The sequence below is a fragment of the Phodopus roborovskii genome, unplaced genomic scaffold (assembly GCF_943737965.1).
Source record: "Phodopus roborovskii unplaced genomic scaffold, PHOROB, whole genome shotgun sequence".
Taxonomy (NCBI): domain Eukaryota; kingdom Metazoa; phylum Chordata; class Mammalia; order Rodentia; family Cricetidae; genus Phodopus; species Phodopus roborovskii.
The window spans coordinates 4,632,235-4,649,047 of record NW_026126549.1 but is presented as its reverse complement, the minus strand read 5'-3'; the positions used below and the strand labels follow the sequence as shown (position 1 = coordinate 4,649,047).

At 40.1% G+C, this 16,813-nt stretch overlaps 1 protein-coding gene across 4 annotated transcripts in view; it reads right to left on the bottom strand.

Moving 5' to 3' along the window:
• Positions 1-16,338, bottom strand: part of Rbm27 (RNA binding motif protein 27) — a 61,258-nt gene extending 44,920 nt beyond the window's left edge. For all 4 annotated transcript variants that reach the window (XM_051200845.1, XM_051200846.1, XM_051200847.1 and 1 more), the window contains exons 1-3: positions 16,086-16,338; positions 4,255-4,373; positions 848-972 (exon numbers count right to left, since the gene is read on the bottom strand). In XM_051200845.1, coding sequence (XP_051056802.1) covers positions 848-972; positions 4,255-4,373; positions 16,086-16,144 — 303 coding nt within the window. In that variant the 5' untranslated portion in view covers positions 16,145-16,338. The remainder of the gene's footprint in view (positions 1-847; positions 973-4,254; positions 4,374-16,085) is intronic.
• Between the last annotated feature and the right edge of the window lie 475 nt (positions 16,339-16,813).

Below are 16,813 nucleotides of genomic sequence, written 5' to 3'. Positions count from 1 at the left end.
AAAGACCTCTACGAGTTCTCCTTCAATACTGAAATAAAGATATGTGCTGGAAATATAGCTCAGAGTGTGCTTGCCTGGCATATACAAGGCCCTAGTTTAGTTCCTATTCCTGGGTACAGTGACACATGTTGTTGATACTAGCACTCTGAACGTAGAGGAAAAATGAGCAGAAGTTCATGGTTACCCTTGACCACATAGTGAGTTGAGACCAACCTAGAATATGAGATCTTATCTAAAAAATTAAAAAAAAAAAAAAAAAAAAAAAATCCTACAGCCAGTGATGGCACACGGATTTGATCACAACAATGGATTTATGAGTTTGAGGCCAGTCCGATCTACATAGCAAATTCTAGGACAGCCAGGTCTACATAGACAAACCCTGTCTCGAAAAACAAACAAAAAACCTCTTCTACATTCTTATCAAATATTCCTTGTGAAAGCTATGTTTCCATATAGGTTTAAGCAAACCATTAGGTTGGTATCTTTTTAAATTACATTGTGGGAGTGGGTATGTACAAATGAGTGCAGGTGTCCATAGAGACCAAAAGCACTGCATCATTCCCTGAAGATAGAGGTGTTGGTTCGGGAGGCAGAGGCAGGCGTATCTCTGAGAGTTTGAAACCAGCCTGGTCTACAAGAGCTAGTTCCAGGACAGACTCCAAAAAGCCACAGAGAAACCCTGTATAGAAAAACAAACAAACAAACAAAAAAAAACAAAACAAGAAAGAAAGGAAGGAAGGAAGGAAGGAAGGAAGGAAGGAAGGAAGGAAGGAAGGAAGGAAGGGAAAAGAAAAAAAGAAACAGAATTATTTCAACTTGCAATAACAAAATCTAAGAATCGTATTACCTCTTCTTTAATTTCTTCTTTTTCTTGGACTAATGGTTTTGGCTCAGGTTTAACTGGTTCCAATGGTGGAAGATAGTTTTTAGTATAAAGACTTTCAAATAGTTTGTCCACAAAACCTGAAGTCTCTAAAGAGAGGGAAAAAAAAAACATTTAAATGTTATACAAACAAAAATGGAAAGGGTAAACACTGTTGCCAATGCTTTAGAAAAACAAGGGATCTTAACACTGTTGTCAGGTGTTTAAAACCAAGACTTACCTTAAAGGAAGAGATCTCACTTCTGTAAGTTTTGTTTCTTTTGAAATACTTTAAACATAACTGCATGTGTGTAGATGATATAAATGTAAGATTTTGTTGCTTAAGAACAAAAGATTAGAAACAAAGTTCCTACAAGCAAGAGACTAACAAAATTATCAAAAAGAGATTACAAAGTTTCTCTTGACTTACTAAGACTAACAGATCTAAAAGATATAAACTAATACTTAATGTGTTCATCTGCTCAAAGAAACTGAAAGGACAAACTGTGTACTATAGGTGGGAAAGAAGCCTATGTAGAACAGGAGAAAATAATCTCATAGTATAATCACACGTGTTGGTAGCATGCACTACCCACTCAAAGGCTGAATTAGGTATGTCTGAATGGGTTGAAATCAGTACCTGTGTTTGATTCAACTGTGTGTTCTGGCCTATTTGAAGCTTCCTCAGACAATGAGAGAAATGAGTAGTTTTGTTGAAAACACAAATACCAAATATTTCTAGTTTTACTATAATGAAATTTAAGCAACTCTCATTGGTCTTGCCCTAAGGAACATCTAAGGCTCGGTGGCAAAGGACTTGTCCTGATGGTTCAATTCCTAACATAAGAGAGGGTTGGGTATTTCGAAGGCATCACATGGGCTCTGCTAATACTGTAATTAAGACACATCTTACATTTCTAAAATGCAAACTATTTGTACCTCAGAAAAGCATCCTCAGACAACTCCTTACACCACTAACTTTATAAGCAAACTTCTTTTTCAAAATGGTAAAACTGTTAGCTGAAGTGGAACACCTATAATACTGTAATCAGGAGGCTGGGTGGGAGGGTCAGACCAGACTACTTAGTGAGTTCCAGGGCAGCCTGTACTAGAGTGATACCCCCACCAAAGGATGGATGGATGGGTAGATGGATAAATAAATGACACAACGGGGGGGGGGGGCGCTAGAAAAATGGCTCAGAAATTAAGGAAGCTTTCTTGCTGTTCTTACAAAGGTTTCAGAAACCACATGGCAGCTCACTATCATCCACAACTGGCTTACAACCTTGAGTTCCAAGGTATCTGGCCCCCTCTAGTGGCCTCCACAGACACCAGGCATACACACAGTACAGCAAAACACTCATACACATAAAATTAAAAATTTTAAATTAAAAATAAATTTGGAGATGTATCTCAGTGTTTGCCCAGCATGTGGAAAATCCTGAGTTTAATCAACAGTATGGCAGGCTTAGTGGTTTAGGCCTGTAATCACAATACTTCAAATACAGAGGCAAGAAGACCAAAAGTTCACAGAAGTCTAAGGTCATCCTGCAATACAAAACAAGTTCAAAGATATCCTGTGCTATATGAGTCCCTATCAACAAAGAAACAAACTCATAAGTATAGATAAAATTAGCTGAACGGTGGTAGCACATTCCTTTGATCCCAGAGCTTGGGAGACAGAGGCAGGGGGAATCTCTGTCAGTTGGAGTCCAGCTTGGTCTACAGAGCTAGTTCCAGGACAGGCTCCAAAGCTACTCAAGGAAACCCTGTCTCAAAAAACTAAAAGGGAAAAAAAAAAAAAAATTGATAAAACTGTTAACTCTTGTTGACTGCTACATATAACTTTAAGGTAAAAAATTAGACTCTTCAAAACCTTCTATAAACAACTTACTTCATACTCTTCCTATTTTCACATTATTTACTTTTGTAAATATTGAAAGAGTTCAATAAAGAGATAAAAAAGAGAGAGAGAAAGGAAAAAGAAGGGCAAAAATAGGGCTAGTGAGATGGTTCAATAAGTAAAGGCCCTTACCACACACAAAGCCTGCTGACCTGACTAATCTCCATGACCCACACTGTGGGAGAGAACCCACTCCTGAAAATTGTCTCTGACCTCCAAATGCATGCTGTGACACCCATACACACACAAAATAAATGAGTGAGTGAGTGAGTAAATGGATAAAGAAATAAATAAGTGTAGTTTTTCGGGATCTATATACCAAATACTGTTGGTTCCAGTTTCTACTTTCAAGAAAAGAAAAAGCAAACAAGGAAAAGGTAGATAAACTGAGCAGAGTGTTACAATTTCCATGAAAAAGAAAAGAAAAGAAAAAACAAACAAACAAACAAGGCATTCAGGCATGGTGGTGCCTTTAATCTCAGTACTCAGGAGATACAAGGAAAGCAGTTGTCATGAGTTCAAACCCAACCAAGGACACATAGTGAGACCCCTTCCTTTAAAAAAAAAAAAAAAAGAATAAAGCAGAGCTGAGAGGAGGAAATGATAACTAGGATTGTAGCATGCATGGGATGTCCGTATTATACAAACTACACTGGCGAAAACTGTGCATGATGACATTTGAAGAGATCAAAATGACATGAGAAAGAATCTTCCAGGCAAACATAAAACATGTCCATGTGCTCTGAGTAAAACCCACTCACTGACATTCAAAGACAGAGAGGTGAGCTGCTAGTGTGACTTAGAGGAGGACTGGGTGGTGCTGGCATGGCGCAGGAAATATCAAGAAAACAGCAAGAAAAACTTCCTGCAAGCTCTGTATGGCTGGAGGATGTTGGTAAAGATAGGAAATCTGTCTCATGGACAGTCTCATGGAGGCAGGTTATGTAGCAAAGGACAACAGATTGTCTACTCCTCCCGTCTCCAACTCCCAAGTGATAAGTCACAGGCAAGCATCTTACATCCAGCTGAAGATGAGAAGTCAGAGGTACAAGAGAACAGAATCAGATCCATCTCTTCTTGATATCAAGATGTCCCAGCCAAGAGAGAAAAAGAACAGTGGGTTCTCTTTATTAACAGCAGGAGTATGTATGCAGCTTGGGGGCTGAGGAGATAGCTCAAGTGAAATGCTTGCTATATAAGAACCTGAATTTGAACCCAGATCTATGTCATGTGGCACTTGTTTGTAGTCACAGCACTGGAGAAGGAAGATGTCTGGTGCTTGCTGGCCAGCCAGTCTAGCCTACTTTGCAACTTCCAGACCAGACTGGAAATTCAGTGCAGAATTTGACGTTGGCCTCAAACTTATAATTCTCCTGCCTCAGCCTCCCAAGTGCTGGGAATACAGGCACGTGTCACCACTCCTGAGTCTTTTCAGAAGTTTTAAATTAAAAATATTTACCTAAAATACTTGAAGGCCCACAACAATTACCTTTTTGTAAAAAGACATCAAGCTGATCAGCACAAAAGGCTTTCAATTCCTTCTCTGGTTTGTCCTTCTTGACCAGTGCTACAACATAGTTGGCTAGGGCTGAAGGGTCAGCATCACATCTAGTGAGACAAAGAGAAAATTGAAATTGTCAAACATTGTAAACAGCGACATTATTAATGAAATTGCCCCAATTTTAGAAAATCAAAGATTTAAAGTGACTTCAAACACAGGCAGCTATTGTAACAAGTAGCAATATGTATGTATGTATGTATGTATGTATGTATGTGTATATACACACACACACACATACACACATATATATATATATAGTCCAAGTGAAATTTTCCTTTTCTGTTTGTATGTTTTAATAATTAGTTTGCCTCTTATTTCCAAGGTTCTAGTAACACCAAGAACATTGAATCAGCACATTAATTTGCATCCTCAAAAGCAACTGGGAAAGGGTAACCCCTAAATTGATGGCAACAATTAACACCCCCAGGAACTGTGTGTTTCATGTGACCAGTGAGAAAAAAACAAGGAAGTTATGGACAGATTATTCCTCTTCTCAGAATACATTTCCCTAGAGCCCCAGGAACCAATATTCAAAGTCGGCTACTCAAACTGCCACTAACCTCACCCTGTTCTTTAGTTATAACTGGTAGCTCACTACACGGCTATAAGTGAAAGAAGGCTCCATGAGCTAGAAACAAGTACACAAGTGCTCAAAAGGTGGCAGAAAGAAAGAACCTTTATTTGCTTGGACTCTGGCTTGCTGACTCCTAACCAATCTGTCAGACATGTCTGATCTATGTCGTATCAAACTAAAAGTTTACATGTTGTAATATGTGTGTGTGTGTATATGTAAATATATATATATGTAAACTTCTTAATACATGCATATTTAAGCTACACATATCCCGTGTGGCCTGAAACTGTTATTTGGGCTCTTTGTTTTATTTCTCAGACTGGGTCTCACTTGTCTGGAATTTCATGTGTGCCTCAAATTCTCCTGCCTCTGCCTGCTGGAACTAGAGGTGTGTGCTACCACGCCTATCTCTTATTAAGGTAAAATGAACATTCAGGATGATAGTAAATTAAATCATTGTGTAAGCAAAGTGATGAAATCCTTATAAAAAGCTATTCAATATAATCTTGTTCAAATAATTCTTAGGCCTGTCAATCACATTATCCAACAAAAGAAAAACTAGTACCTCTACTTCCAAAGTATTGTTTCAAATCTATAATTCCAGGATTGGGGAGACCAGGGCAGGAAGATCACATTGAGTTCAGGGGCACACTAGACCAAGGAAACTATCTTAAAACAAACAAGGCACTAAACAAAAGCCTACACATTAGTAAAAGAGCAAAACTTTTCTTCACTGCCAATACTGTCTTAAGGAAAGATGATTCTTTAAAGCCTACACATCTAGGGACTGGTAAAGAGCTTGTAGCACAAGTGGAAGGACCTGACTTCAGATGCCTAGCACACACATAAGAATTTGGATGTGGTGGTGTGTCTGTAATCCTAGCACTGGTGGGGAACTGATAGTTAGATCCCTAGAGCTTGATGGTTAACCAACAGAGCAATGAGCAAGTTTCATTAAGATCTAAGGTAGACAGGGACAGAAGAACACCTGATGTTGACCTCTGGCTTCTACATACACAAACTCAGACAGAAAGAAAGAGACCATGCACCTAATACTAGAGAAAGACAGAGGCAAACTATGTACCTAATTCTAAAAAAGAAAAAAAATATTCATCGTCATTCTTAAAAAACACAGAGCTAATTTACAAAATCAGAATCAAAGGTCAAAGTGTGTTAAGAATGAATATATATTATTATTTACATATTACAATAATGCACAATTTAAAAAGAAAGTCAGCCAGACATGGTAGCCCACACCTCAAAAATTCACAATATAACACAGTACCATGGTACTGATACTTAAGCTAGTAGTAGCCCAATAGTATTTCCAGGACTGTATCACAGAACCAGCCTAAGGCCCTTGATATACAAAACCATTCTGGTCCTACCAAAGCAATTCTCTTCCTGACCCAAGGATAATATGCAAAAACAGTACACAAAGATTCTGCTGGAATACTAATATAGCACAGTTTAGAAAGAAATTTAAAAATTTTAGCATCAACAGCTACACTAACATGTATATTTCCCAGCAAAAATGGGTTCCTGTTAAAAAGGTTATAAAAGTTGCTAACATATCTTAGATTACTACATTGGACTGGGAATGATAGCTCACACTCCAGCTCTCTGTAGCTGGAGGCAAGATCAGGAGTACAAGATCTGAGTTCAAGTTCAGTTCAGCTATAAGAAACATTGTTCAAAAAAACAAACCAGCAGAATTCCAGAGGCAGAAAGGCAAAAAGGTGCAGAAGCAGAGAAGGGGAGAAGCAGCGGAAAAGGGGACAGACAGAGGAGATGGAAAGGCAGAGGAGAGGGGAATAGGCAGAGAAAAATAGTAAGAGGAGGGAGGCAGGAGAGGGAGAGATGAGAAGGTAGAGGAGGGGCGGAAGGGGATAAGAGGGGCTGAGACACAGAAGCAGGTGGATCTCTGAGTTAGAGGTCAGCCTGGCCTACATGAGTTCCAGGCCAGCCAGGATTACATGGTAAGACTTTGTCTAAAACAACAAAACAACAACAATAATAATAATTTAAAACTTAACATTAAAATTACAAATCTGCACGGCAACTAAGTGTTCCATTCAAGATAAGGGCTAGTGAGATGGCTCAGTGGGTAACGGCCTTTGCTGCCAAGTCTGATGAGCTGAGTTCAATGCACATACAAACACACATATGAATACACATGCACAAGCACATATACACAAATAAAGCTAATTTTTAAAAAAGATTAGGCAGAGAGCCCTCCTTTGGAAATAAAACTAGGCTGTAACTCCATGCAAGTAAAATGTTATTTCATATCACATACACTTTTCTAATATATATATATATATATCTGCAAGGCAAATTACGATGTTATAGCCTCAACCAGTAGTTACCTTTAACTGAAATAACATTCAACAAAAAATTTTCAAAAACAATGTTATCAATATGAGAGCTTATTAAAACTCACATTCTGTATAATGTTAGATGTTTTAATGATCTTTAAGTCATCTTAAAAAACAAGATTAGTTACACAGCAGACCTGTTGGTACAAACTTGAAGCTACTTGAGAGGCTGAGGCAGAGGGACTTTAATTTCAAGGCCTTCCTGGAATACAGAGTAAACTAACAGCCTAGGCAATTTAGTTAAACCCTCAAAATAAAACTAAAAACCTGGGGATGTAGCTAGTGGTGGAGTGCCTGCCTAGCATGTGAGATGACTTAAGTTCAATCCCCAGTACCATAAAAGGAAAGGGAGAAAGAAAAAAAATCAGAATTATTATTAGAAAAAGCTAAGAGAAATACTGACCTACACCTATGAAGCCCTCAAATTTGAATTTTTTTTTTCTCTTTTGATGAATTCTTCATTAGCAGACATTACTATCTGTACAGCTAAAACACCAGTGTCAGATTTCAAACATATACCAATCCACAGATGGAAAAGTAAAAGTCCTATCTTTGATACTACTAAAAAGCCATTGCAATCTTTGGCTTCAGGAAGAAGACCTCCTTCCACTTCAAGCCAAATCTACTTTTTTCTTAACATGAGCCTGATTTTAACTTCTTAGTGTGATCTCTTTTCAGAGATAGGTCACTAATAAGTGTGCTAAGGAACCATAGGGAAAAGGTCTCCTACTCCTAATGTGTATTAACAGCCACAAATATTCTATTTACTAAAAATTAGACAGAAGAAACAAAGGTAAATACTGAAAAATACTTGAGACTTAAAAAATCTGTATTACAGAAAAACAGCATTACTTTTGTTTTTCAAGATGGTTTCTCTGTATAACAACCCTGACTATCCTGGAAATCACTTTGTAAACTAGCCTGTCCTCTAACTCACTGAGATTCAACTGCTTTTGCCTCTCAAGTGCTGGGATTAATGGTATGAGCCACTACCATCTGGCGACCGCATTACTTCTAACCAAATAATAATAGTCAGGAAAACCACTCTTATAGTCAGAGATAAGGAAATATTATGTATGTACAGTGATGGCTATAAAAGTAATGCACAAATATGAAAATGCTTTTCTGATGTAATGTCAACTAGAAATCAAGCTAGAAAATTTCACAGTGAGTGCTTACAGCTAAAGTTTCTACATAAAGAAAATGAAAATAAACACTGATAATTTTATTTTCTATAGTGCACTAATAAAGGCACTTTATTAATACCCTCACATTGGGGAGTTCAACACATGAATTTTGGGTGACATTAACATTAAGACTATATAGCACTCTCATCTTACCCCCCCCCTTTTTTTTTAGATAGGATTTCAGAAAATAGCCATTGGTAGCATGTAGAACATGCTGGCCTTAAACTCCCAAGTGCCAGGATTAAAGGAGTGCACAACACTTAGCTCATTTCATCTCCCTTCCTTCCCTCCCTCCCTCCATCTGTCCGTCCCTAAGTCTGTCTGTCCCTAAATCCCTCCCTCTAATGTATACAGTGTTGTCTTCATGTATGCTTGCACACCAGAAGAGGGCACCAGATCTCATTACAGATGGTTGTGAGCCACCCATGTGGGTACTGGGAATTAAACTCTGCACCTCTGGAAGAGCAGTCAGTGCTCTTAACCTCTGAGCAGCTATCTTCTCTCTCCAGCCCTCATCTTACTCTTTATTGGTTGTTTTGTTTTTGAGACAGGTTTCACTATATAACCCTAACTGTTGTGGAATTCACAAGAGATCCCCCCACCTGTGCCTACCTTCATCTTACTCTTTTTTCCCTTCTCACTCTTAATTAGGGGTTTTCATGAAAGTATACATGGAAGAGAAGCCTCCAGGTTTGTTTTTGGTTTTGCTTTTGATAATATGAATGACAAACACATTCATTTGTCAGTTTCAAATGCCATTTTGGTATCTGAACCATGAATCCTAGAACAGCTAAGATCCCTGTTAAATATATGCACAAAGTTAAATTAGCAAAAAACAAATCTTTTTTTTTATGCGGGGACTCAAACCCAAGGCCCTCCAAATTACTCTATCACTAAGCTGCACTCCCAATACCTAGCCCTGGTTGTCCTGGACCTCACTCTGTAGATCAGACTGGCCTCAAAACTCAGAGAACTGCTTGCCTCTGCCCTCCTGGGATTAAAGGCATGTGCCACCATCACCCAGCTTAGTACTAAGTCTCTTGCTTGATGATTTTGATCACTTTGAGTAAGACAGGCCTTGCTCTTCAAATCACATGACTAGATGACTATGAAAAAAATTACTGAACAAAATCACATACAAAAAGACATGCAATAACTATGAAAGCAACAGCTCTGTAAGAGAATGAGAGAACACAGTGATAGTAAGCCCAGGGCTATAAAAGCAACTTCCGGCTTCTAGCCTATAGCTGTTGGTCCAGGAAGAATGAAGTCAGACGTATTTAGGAAGCAGACCAAGAAAGAACATAAGAACAAGTATGCTCTTAACTTAGTACACCAGAATATGTAAACAAGTCATCTGCAAAATAACCCCTGTCCTATAAGGCCATGAATGTCATCTTAAACAAGCCTCAGGCCACACTATAGGCACAAGAATCCTAAGAATAGAGTCCCAAACACTCATCACACCCTAATAGTTTATTTACCAGAAGATCAGGCCTAGTGACTGATAGCTCATGTTTCCTCGCATTTGAGCAATTATAGTGATAACTAACCAGAGTTTAATGTCCTAAAAATTACCAGCCTACTCCAGGATATGAACCATACCTGCTATGACTACTGAACCAATAAATATGAACCAATGAAATCCTATTCTTGAAGCTTTTGCTGCCCTTTCCATCATACTCCAAAACAAGATATTTCCTATTACATTTTGAAAGTCTTAGAAATGGTCAGAACTCACAGAAACTACAAGCAACTCCTATTCTTTTTTTCTTTCTTAAGATTTATTTATTATGTGTATAGTTTTCTGCCTGTATCTATCCCTGCAAGCCAAAAGAAGACACCAGATCTCATTATAAATGGTTGAGTCACCATGTGGTTGCTGGGAATTGAACTCAGGAACTCTGGAAGAGTAGCCAGTGTTCTTAATCACTGAGCCATCTCTCCAGTCCCACAACTCCTATTCTTACTTATAGAATGGCAATGAGTCTCTGGCTGTGCTATACACAAGACAAATGAACATTTAAAGATGGTAGTGGCACCTAACATTAACAAACAGATTATCTGCAAAGCTTAGTGTATCTTCATATTTCAAAAAACATAAAATGTATGGTACAGAATACCTGAAGAACACAAAGCACTCTGACAGTCTGCATTATGATTGTACTATATTGGTAAGGTACGTGAAAGGCTACTATTTAAGAGGAGAAAAGAGGAAAAAAGATAATTTGAATCAAACAGATATAAATTGAAACTAACTGCCCTGATTCACACAACAATGTTCTATTGTAATACACAGATAGGCGGGGCAGTGGTGGCACACACCTTTAACCCCAGTGCTTGGGAAGCAGAGGCAGACAAACCTCTGTGAGTTTGAGGCCAGCCTGGTTTACAGAGCTAGTTCCAGGACAGCCAAGGCTACACAGAGAAACCCTGTCTCAAACAAAACAAAACAAAAATAATACACAGACAGAAGCAACTATCCAGAAGTTTACAAACCCCACCAGTCTTTCCAAAACACACACCTTTAATCCCAGCACTCGGGAGGCAGAGGCAGGCAGATCTCTGAGTTTGAGGCCAGCCTGGTCTACAGAGTTCCAGGGCAGGCTTCAAAGCAATACAGAGAAACCCTGTCTCAAAAAATAAAAAAAGTTAAATATTATTTATTTTGGTAGAAATGCAGGTCTGTTAATGTAATCAAACTGCTTGTCTTAGGTAGATCTCTGTAAGTTCCAAGCCAGCCTAGCCTACAGAGCAAGTTCCATGACAGGCTCAAAACTACAGAGAAACCCTGTCAGGGACACACACACAGACACACACACAACCTTCCCTTGTCTTGGCCCCAGAGAGATGGATCAGCAGGTAAAGATAGCCACCAACAGACATGAATTGGATCCCTGGAACCTACATGGTAGGAGAGAATGGACTCCTACAAATTGCTCTCTGACTTCCACATGTAGAAACTCACACATATACTAATTTCTTTTTTAAAATAGATGTATTTATTATGTATGCAGTGTCCTACCTGAGTGCAAGAAGAAGGCACCAGATCTCATTACAGATGGTTGTAAGTCATCATATGGTTGCTGGGAATTGAACTTGGGACCTTGAAAGAATAGCCAGTACTCCTTAACCTCTGAGCCATCTCTCCCGCCCCGCAAACCAATTTCTTAAAATGAGTAGTGATTTCTGATAAAATAATGCTACATCACAATTTATGCATAATCCCTCCATGGTATCTCTGTCAAGGATGTCTACAATTCTTTAAAGAAAAATAAGAACCCCACATAAGATCTGCTAGTCTAGTCTATCTTTGACTTTTTGACCTGCCATCAAAAATACTAGTAACGGCCTTTCCCCGGCAAGCTAAGGGACGTAAAGTGTTATTCCTTCCAGGGCTGGAGAAATGGCTCAGCAGTATTCTTACACTGGTTGAAGTTTGAGGCCAGCCTGGTCCACAGAGCAAATTACAGGACACCCAGAGCTACACAGAGAAACTGTCTTGAAAACAAAGAACACTGACTGATCTTCTAGGTGGCTCACAACCATCTCTAATTCCAGGAGATCTAATACCTCTCTGTCATAGATGGTCACAAGACACAAAGTACACAGATATGCTTGCAAAACACCCATACACTAAAATAAAATAAAAATAAAATCTTTCAAAAAAAAAAAAAGTACAATAGAACTTATGTGCTCATGAGTTGATTCCAACCTAGTCACTGCAACTACATTATCGTAAAGTCTGACAACTGTGCTGAAATGCTGTTGTAATAACATGTCAATCTGCAATGAAAAATGTTCTTGAATATAGAATAGGAAATAAGTAAATTTACAAACACAACCTATATTAGCATATCACTTATTATGTTTTTAGAATATCTAAACAAAAAGTAATCTACCATGACAGTGTACCAAAAATGAAAATCTACACTTAACTATTTTTTATCCGCATCTCTTTCTAAAATCAATACTCAAGTTAAAAATAAAACTTTCATAAGAAAGACATTTACATTGTTAAAGTCTAATTAGTGATGTTAAGTCTTTTTTTCTTATTTAGCTTATGTTTGGATGGTGGAGATCAAACTCAGGGCTTAGCAAACATTAGGCAGTACATACTATATAATACTTAGCTTATAACACCAGTTTAAGTCTTTTTCTTTTCTAATCTTCAATGAGTAATTTTTCTTTCTAAAGAAATAAAGAAAATGACACCACTGAACTGGCTTCATGTCTATAATCCCAGCACTTTCCCAGACAGGGTTTCTCTGTGTAGCTTTGGAGCCTGCCCTGGAACTTTCTTTGTAGACTAGGCTGGAGTTGAACTCTCACAGCAATCTGCCTGCCTCTGCCTCTGCCTCCTGAGCACTGGAATTAAAGGTTCATGCCACCACTGTCCAGCTAAAATACAACACAAAATTAAGTTTTAACACTAAATTCAAGTAATTTTTTTTTGTTTGGTTGGTTAACTGGTTTTCTTCTTTTGAGACAAGATCTTCACTACATGGTTCTAGCTAGGCTAGCACTCACTATGCAGCCATCTAGCACTCACTATGGCCTGGAAATCATGGCAATCTTTTTGCATCAGCCTCCAGAGTGCTGGATTACAAACAATGCCATGCCTAACTTTCAAGTATTCATTCATTTTTTTGAGATTTATTATTATACTTTTAATTATTTGTAGGTGTATGTCTGCATTCTGATATGTTCATGTGAGTGCAAGTGCCCTCAGATTCCAGAGATGTTAAATCCCCAGATCCCTGAGTTACAGACAGTTTGAACCACTTTACATGGGTTCTAGAAACAAAATTCAGGTCCTTTGGAAAAGCAGCAGATACTCTTAACCACTGAGCCATCTCTCAAGCTCTCAAGGATTCATTTTAAAATGCAATTTTCATTCAAGATTACAGATTAAAATTGTCAGTCCAGAAAAACAAACAAACAAAAAAAGTCATCTTTTGTTTTGTTTTGTTTTTTGAGACAGGGTTTCTCTGTATTGTTTTGGAACCTGTCCTGGAACTAGCAACTAGCTCTGTAGACCAGGCTGGCCTCGAACTCAGAGAGATCCGCCTGCCTCTGCCTCCCCAGTGCTGGGATTAAAGGTGTGTGCCACCACTGCCCGGCCCAAAAACATCATTATTAAGGAAGATGACACTCCCTGCACTAAATTTTACCTTAAGAAAAAAGACACTCCCTGCACTAAATTTTACCTTAAGAAAAAAGAAAAGAGCTGGGTGATGGTGACTCATGCCTTTAATGCCAGCACTCAGGAGACAGAAGCAGGCAGATCTCTGTAAACTGGAAACCACCCTGGTCTACAGAGTGAGTTCCTGGACAGCCAAGGCTAAACAGAGAAACCCTATCTTGAGAAACCAAAAATAAACAAATAAATAGACAAATGAATAAAAAAGAAAAGTACTATCTAGTACCTTTACCATCTAGTAAAAAAATTTAGGGTGCCTTCAGAAAAACTAAATAAAAGGAGTCATAATGCTAAAAGTTGTTACTATCTACTCAATACATAAAATATACATTTAATAATCTTTTAAAAATTAAAGATTAAAATTTAAAAGTTGGTAAAAGATCTCTAATAACCAACAGAATGAGAGCTTATCAGGAAAAATCAGGAGGAAAAAAAAAAAAGCTGAGGCTGTCACTCAGGAAAACACTGGTCTAGCCCTGGATTCAATGTTCTACAATGCAAGAAAAGACACTGGGGCAGCAGGTGTTCAAAACAGAGTCAAGTGTTGATAAGAAAACTATAACTAATTTTTAAAAACATGCAGACTTTCCCCTTTTTTTCAGTTCTTTCCACATATGGTAAATTTACCCAGTTCTGTCTTATTTCCAAATTGCACACCACAATTCATTTCCACTAAAACTTTCGATAGAAGAAGGACGCAAATATTTTCCTACCAAACTTTCAAGTGTGCCCAGAAGTCATTTTCATTCTAGATGGACTACCATTCATCTAGTCCTGAGAAGCCCTACTGCACACCTATTCACTCATTCATTCATTTATACCTATGCTCTACACATTCACTCTGAGAATGCAAATAACACTTCAGACATCCAAATACTCCACCCACCACTGCCTCCTTTACCATCCTGCCTCCACAAAGTAACACATTGAACTACAGATAGATGAGTCTCCTCCTGGGGTACCTTCCTATCCTCCATCCCCCCCTAAAACAAAGTAGCAAAACCAAAAGTTAACCAAGTTTCTTGGGGGGGGGGGGTGTTAAGGAAATAACAGATGAACAGGAAAGCAAGAAATGACAGTATCTCCCAACAGCCTCAACTTTATCATACCTCCACAATTCTGGGACTACTTCCCATTTCTAACCCCTGAAAAACATTTTTCTTTTTCGTTTTTTTTTTTTTAACTAGAGTAATCTGATTTCATGAATCAAAGCCCACCTTTCTCCTCCTTGAATTGTGTGTGTGGCAAATTAGAAGGAAAATAAACAGAAATGGGGGGGGTACAGCAGAGAAAGGGGAGGGAGAGAAAGAGCGAGCAGGAAATGCTTCTTTCCCTCCCATTCGGTTTCCCATGCTCTCTTCAAAGTCTCATCTCTCTTGCTTTCCATCCTTTTCTCCCCACGAGGCTGTGCCAGGGGCTAGCTACACCCGAGTATCTCCAAACACTCCACACAACCTTTACTGTCTTAAAAGTTAAAACAAGAAGTTGATGCCTCTACTGTCCCTGCTAAGCCTTTCAATGTTATTTCCACAACTGACACTACTCAAAATATCTTAAGAGGACAGGTCTCTCATTCACCTTACCCCTCAACAGGCCCCTACACCCCAATTACAGTTGCCCTGTCATCTTTCAACAATGTTAACAAGATCCTTATTTATTCGTGTGCCCCTTTTATTCTTCTAATACCTGTATCAAAAAAAAAAAAAAAAAAAAAAAAGATGCTGCAACTATGCCTGCCTCAACCTCATGATCCATACTATACACTATATAACCCTTTAACCCTCAATAAAACATAAAAATCCCGACTCTTCCCCCAATGTACTATGGTATCTAAAAATAATCAACTCTACCATGTATTCAAGAACACCTTAAAATCCCTTAGTATCTTTGCTCTCAGACTCATGAGCTCCCCAATAATTTATCTAAACCCTCCCATGTCCTCATATTCACTTCAGCACTCCCATCTTTCAAACCCTTTAATATTCTCGCCCCCTTGGAGCTCACCCCTAATTACACCCAAGCTTCAGGACCCCCGCTCTCCCCTCGCTGCCCCAGTGTTCCGAGAAGGCCGCCGACACCGGGCTCCCGGACACTGTTTGCAAAGTCCTCCAGCCCGCTCCGCCGTCCCATACCTCAGCTTTCACATTTAAAAATCCCTCGACAGCCGCGCCACTCGCCTCAGCTCGCACGCAGGTCGGCGTCCTTCAGTCTCCCGCCGGCCTGCAACCCGGGCCGGCTCCCACTGTACTCGGGAAGCCCCGCCGCCCGTGCCCGGCCCCTGCCCCCCCCACACATACACCTCACACCACCGTGGACGAGTACTCGGCGGGCGGCCCGGACTCCCGCCTCCCCTCCCCCACGCCCCCGCGGGTCCCCAACGCCCATGCCGCCGGCCCGGCGCGGCCCGGCGCACTCACATCGGCTCCAGTAACTTGGCCAGCCAGGACTTGAGGGCATCCACATCCTCTATGAGCATGGTGCAGCGAAGGCGGGCTCGGCCGCCGCTCCTCCTAAGGCCCGCCGCCGGTCTCCTCTCGCCGCCGCCTCACGTTCCCTCACAGCTCCGGGTGCCCTGACCCACCGGGCATCTTAGAGACTTCACCTACTCCCTGGGCCGGGGCCTAACAGGAACTAACCCAAGAGCCCCACTCAACCTAGCCCGGAGGCTCAAGTGGGCGGGAGATAATGTGGAGTGACGGGCGCACGCACCAATAGGTGAGAGAGGGCCGCGCGCAGTGTGCCAATCGTAAGGCTCTCCCGCCCCGCCCGCCGGTCGCATCCAGTGAGGGCGGAGGGACCTAGCAAGGTAGGTGGAGAGTTCAGTGAACTCCCGGTGCAAGATGGTATCTTGGAGAAGGTACTGCGCCTCTTAAAGGGTCCGCGGCGCCTCTTTTGACCACGCCGCCAACCCACGCCCGGAATACCGGTGTCGACTGCTAGGAGTGCCTGGGAGAACCCGGAGAGCCCCTCTTCCTGGTTCCTTCCGCTCGTTTTTTTCCTGGGAACTCACTCTGGTGTCCCGAAATGACTCAGCTGTAGTAAATCTGCAACACAACGTGCAATGCGTTCTCTTTGGACACATTGCTAAGAAGCAAGATCTTGCAATTTTTTTTTTCTTTCTTACACACTCATTTTGATGATCGGC